At 56.6% G+C, this 5000-nt stretch overlaps 1 protein-coding gene across 1 annotated transcript in view; it reads left to right on the forward strand.

Annotated features, from left to right (window-relative positions):
• Window positions 1-5000, forward strand: part of PTSG_01268 (uncharacterized protein) — a 7151-nt gene that overhangs the window by 1139 nt on the left and 1012 nt on the right. Inside the window, exons 3-13 of the mRNA XM_004997182.1 lie at window positions 379-445; window positions 638-755; window positions 1058-1135; window positions 1265-1408; window positions 1671-1873; window positions 2219-2313; window positions 2517-2658; window positions 2765-2986; window positions 3257-3349; window positions 3608-3757; window positions 3966-5000. The exon at window positions 3966-5000 is cut by the window's right edge and continues 1012 nt beyond it. Of these exons, the coding sequence (XP_004997239.1) occupies window positions 379-445; window positions 638-755; window positions 1058-1135; window positions 1265-1408; window positions 1671-1873; window positions 2219-2313; window positions 2517-2658; window positions 2765-2986; window positions 3257-3349; window positions 3608-3757; window positions 3966-5000 (2347 nt within the window). The remainder of the gene's footprint in view (window positions 1-378; window positions 446-637; window positions 756-1057; window positions 1136-1264; window positions 1409-1670; window positions 1874-2218; window positions 2314-2516; window positions 2659-2764; window positions 2987-3256; window positions 3350-3607; window positions 3758-3965) is intronic.

Raw genomic sequence — 5000 nt, forward strand, 5'->3', positions numbered from 1 at the left:
GAAAAGAACAAAGCATGTCTCAGCTATCCTGCTTTGTTCTCTCTAACATTCTAAAGAAATACTTCTCTCTTCTCGTGTTAGGTTGAGTCAACACCTTATGGTTCTAAATAAAACCACCTGATCCGTCTCTCTGATTGAAGCCCAAGTAGCAGATCGTCCCAGAGTCGGTTGTGGGAACGATAATACTTGACGGACGCGACTCAACACGCCATGATACACTCTCGGGCTCTCTCACACTCACACACACGCACACACACACACACACACACACACACACACACACACACACACACACACACACACACACACACACACACACACACACACACGCACACACACACTTACTCCACTGCCTTCTTGGGCTGGTCATAACAACAGCTCGAACAAGAGCCCAAAGCGGCTGTCCATCAGGGAACGCATTATGCGCCATTTTGGCGGCAGTAAGGTCCGTAGCGCAAGAGAGACAGCCTGTACATGTGTGTGTGTGTGTGTGTGTGCACGACTACGTGTGGGTGCGACAGTGACTGCCTGAGCTTCCACAAATTCAATGGTGTCATGTTGACCCTGGCTGCTTGAGTTCATTCGTTCTCCCTCCCTCACCATGCATCCGTTGCCACGTTGCCATCCGCCATGACAGCAAGCGTATCGGGTGTTTGGGGAGCCGCTCGCTGTTGCTGTGGAGCGCTCGTCTCTGCAAGACTGCATCCCCCTCCCCGCCGTCTTTCGCCGCTGCCTCCTCTACGTCCAGCACAGAGGTGCACTTTGTGTGCTCTGTGTGTGGTGTGTGGTGTGTGGTGTGAACTGTGTGGTGTGTGGTGTGTGGTGTGCTGTGTGCTGTGTGGTGTGTGTGTGTGTGTGTGCTGTGTGGTGTGTGTGTGTGTGTGTGTGAGAGAGAGAGAGAGAGAGAGAGAGAGAGAGAGAGAGAGAGAGAGAGAGAGAGAGAGAGAGAGAGAGAGAGAGAGAGTGTGTGTGTGTGTGTGTGTGTGTGTGGGCGTGTAGGTGATATCACCTTGTCGAACATTACTGTCACCTCACTCGCCGTGAATGGGACCACCAGGGCTGACGCAGGAGGGCATCTATCGAAAGCCGGCGTCGCACGCCCAGGTGGAGAAGCTCAAGGCAGCGTTCGAGCAAGGTACGGTTGCTGATCGTGTTCAGCATAACGTGACTGCTGCCAATATGTGCCAGCCAACATGAGGCACGTGTAAACGACTATCGAGCATCTTGTTCTGCGCTCACAACACACACACGCACGCAATATCAGATGGGGACGTTGATCTGCCGGCGTTCTTCAGCCAGGGGGCGGCGCACAACGACGTCAACACGACTGCGAGCCTGCTCAAACTCTATCTCCGCTCCCTTCCAGAGTGCATCCTCACGGAACAGCTGCAGGACGACTTTAAACAAGGTACACGCACATGTACACGCGACAGTGTGCTTCGTATGCGTATGGCCGTACTTGTGTGCATGCGTTTGGGCTTACAGTTGCTTTTGATGCTTCTGTCTCACGCGCAATGCGTTGTCAATACATGTGCGTGCGTGTGTGCTGTTGTGTGTGTTTGTGTGTGTGTGCTGTTGTGTGTGTGTGTGCGCGTGCGTGTGTGCTGTTGTGTGTGTGTGTGTGTGTGTGTGTGTGTGTGTGTGTGTGTGTGTGCGTGTGCTCTCGACAGCTGTGCGGGCTGAGGCGGCTGCAACGCCTGCGGATGTGGTGGAGCGCGTGAAGCGACTGCTGTTCCAGCTGCCACGTTGCAACTACCTTGCCCTTGGATGGCTCTTCAAGCATCTCGCCCAGATTGTGGCACACGCCGACAGCAACTGCATGTCGTTTGACAACGTCTACATCGTCTTTGCTCCAACCATCAGCCTCACAAAGGTCCGCTTGTGTGCTGGCTTTTGTGGATTGCCCGCAAAGGGATTTGCTGTTTGTGTTGTTGCTGTTTGCGCGTTGCTGTTTGTGTTGTTGCTGTTTGTGTTGTTGCTGCTTTCGTGTTGTTGCTGTTTGTGTTGTTGCTGTTTGTGTTGTTGCTGCTTTCGTGTTGTTGCTGCTGCTTGCGCGTTGCTGCTTTCGTGTTGCTGCTTTCGTGTTGTTGATTATGCTTCCGCGCGGGATTCACAACGCTCATATTCAGCCTGCACCGCACTCACGCCAACACTCACCACCGACCCCACACCATACACACGGCTTGCCTTCCCCCCCCCCCGGCCGTCGCCCCGACAGAATGTGATGACGGTGCTTGTTGAGCATGCGGACTCGCTCTTCCCCGATGTTGATCTTGTCGACTGCTCATTCTTCAACCGCCGCAGAAGCGGAAGGTCTGCTCCTCTCCTCAGTGTGTGTGCGTGCTTTGATGTGTCGATGCATGCATGTGTCCTGTTGTTCCAGCGCTTACATCACACACGCCGCGTGCCACATGAGCTACGGCATGGTACCTCACACAATCCTTTCCCTCCCTATCACCACCACCACCACAACCACTCGACACCACGACTACCACCACCTCATCGTCATCGTGCAGGGGGCGGCGGGCCCGACGTCGGGGATCGCAGCAGATACACGGGCCCTTGCACCCCATGCCGTCAGCAGACGTGCTTGCACGCAACGAGCACGCCATGAACCTTCTTGCTCGCCTCAGCCACGACATCATAGCCCTCGAAAAGGTGCCCTAATTGCATCCCCACTGTGTGTAATGTGTGTGTGTGTGACGTCGAATTACTCCCTTTCTTTTGACAAGCACATCTTCTCACGCCACCACCACCACTGCAGGCGCTGCTGTCACACGAGGCCGAGATGGCGGTGTTTGCCGCGCGCCATGAGGAGTACCCGCCTGCCCAGCGCGAGCAGATGGCTGAGATTGAGGCGCGTCTTGCCACCGACCGCCAGTGCTACCAGCGACTGCAGCAGCGCACGCCCGGATGTGCACCGCCACCGCTGGAGCCGCAGCTCGCACGCGCGCTCAAGGACACATACGCGACGCTTGCTCTCGAGGTGGGCACGCTGCGCTGTCATTGGGCAATAATTGGTGTGCTTGGCGTGTGTGTGTGCGTGTTTCTGCTGTTCCGGCATGTGTATGCATTGTTATCGTCCACCGCAGATGGTTTGCTTCGTGTGTTGCTGTTGTTGTTGCTGCACACGCCCTAACAAGCATCTCTCAAAGCAAGAGCGTCTGCATCCTACCTTCGTCTTCACTTCATCTCACCTCATTTCATCTCACGTCACCTCATCCCCCTGATCACGATGGCTCGTGCATCACAACAGCACCTGCATCTGAAGCAGACACAGGCGGCGCTGCTAGACTTTCTGCTGCAGGAAGAGACGGCGCTCGGCGTGCTGGAAGATCGCGCGCAGCAGGTGTGTGAGGACAGCATCACATGGCTGAGTCTGCAGTCGTTTGCACACACGCGCGCGTGCATGCATGCGTGCGTGTGAGTTGAATGAGTGAGTGGGTGAGTGAGTGAGTGATTCAAGGTCATGACGAGACCGCAGATGGCCGCATTACGTTATGTCATTGGACACATTCATCATATCAAGTCTCACCCGCCATATATGTGATGTGCAAACGATGCATGTGCGTGAACATTGATTTCCTGTCAACTTCAACATCGTCAGGAGCCGCCACTGGACGACCGGGCCCTCAGTCCGCACCATCCGCATGCGCTGCTGGCGACCGTTGACGATACAGAGACATTGCGCAACATGCTGCAGCGCCTGGCAGACGAAAACACGCGCCTCTCCAGCGAAAACACACACCTTTTGCAGGTCCGTTCCATGCACGTGCGCGTTGCGTTGATGTGACGTTTGCACGTGTGATCAACACTTGTGTCTGCTTTTTCGTTCACGATGTCCTTCCACATGCACACACACACACACACACACACACACACACACACACACACACGCACTCACGTGTTTCCATGACTAATTGTACGTACCCTTGTTTGTCCTTGACGCTGCTCTTCAACATCAGGAGCTGAGCGCTGAGGCCGACGTGTACTGCGAAAAGGCCGGCGCTGTCTCCGCCACGGCAACATGCACCCACCACGGCGAGGAGCAGCAGAAACAAACGCAGGAAAGCAAGCAGCAGAAGCAGCAGAAGCAGAAGAAGCCGGGGGAGAGCGATGCGTTTGAGGTGGATGTGTTGCAGAACAACGGATGCACCACCACCACTACCACCACCACCACCACCACCACCAACGACAATGGCAGTGGCAGCGAACACACCACCACCACCACCAGCAGCAGCAGCAGCAGCACCGAGGACGAGGATGAGGTGGCATACATGCCATCACTCTCGTCGTTGGAGGCGCGAGCCATCTGGACAAAGGCATTCCAAGACTCGTTGCTGCTGGAGGTGGAGAGCCAGAGCGCGGATGTGACGCAGAGCGCAGACGTGTCGATGCTCGAGCGCTTTTCGTCGTCGTGTTTGTCCGAGCTTGTTGTGGACCCCAAGTCCGTTGCCATTGAGATGGAGAGTGACGCTGACACCACAATTGTGCCGGACATGGATGACCACACCTCCCCTCGCGGATACACACACCGCCTCTCCGGCGTGGTGGAGGAGCACTCTGTTGTGGATGACGATGATGACGTTGTTGGTGACAACGTCGTTGGTGATGATGATGATGACGGGTCTGTGGCAGTCGAGTGCCAGTCGCCCGTGTCGATTGCATCATGGCCCGGCACGCGTCCTGACAGCGTGAGCCAGCGCCACAGCAGCGCAAGCAGCAACCACTCGCTGCCCGTAACGGCTGACATTGCCACCAGCAGCACCCGGAGCAGCCTCCATGCCACGTGCGTTCGCCGCCTGTCGAGCTCGGCGGCGTCGGAGGACATGCAGCAGCGAGGGGAGTGTGCACAGGGCGATCACGATGGCGGCTTCCACAGTGCCCAAGATGAGCAGCACAGACACGCCAGCCATGGTGGCGGCAGCAGCAGCGGTGTGTCGCCGTCGTCGCCGCTGTTCAGCGCCGGTGGCGGCCGCAGCAGCAGCAGCCCGCGTGGG

Source organism: Salpingoeca rosetta, assembly GCF_000188695.1.
Source record: "Salpingoeca rosetta unplaced genomic scaffold supercont1.4, whole genome shotgun sequence".
Taxonomy (NCBI): domain Eukaryota; class Choanoflagellata; order Craspedida; family Salpingoecidae; genus Salpingoeca; species Salpingoeca rosetta.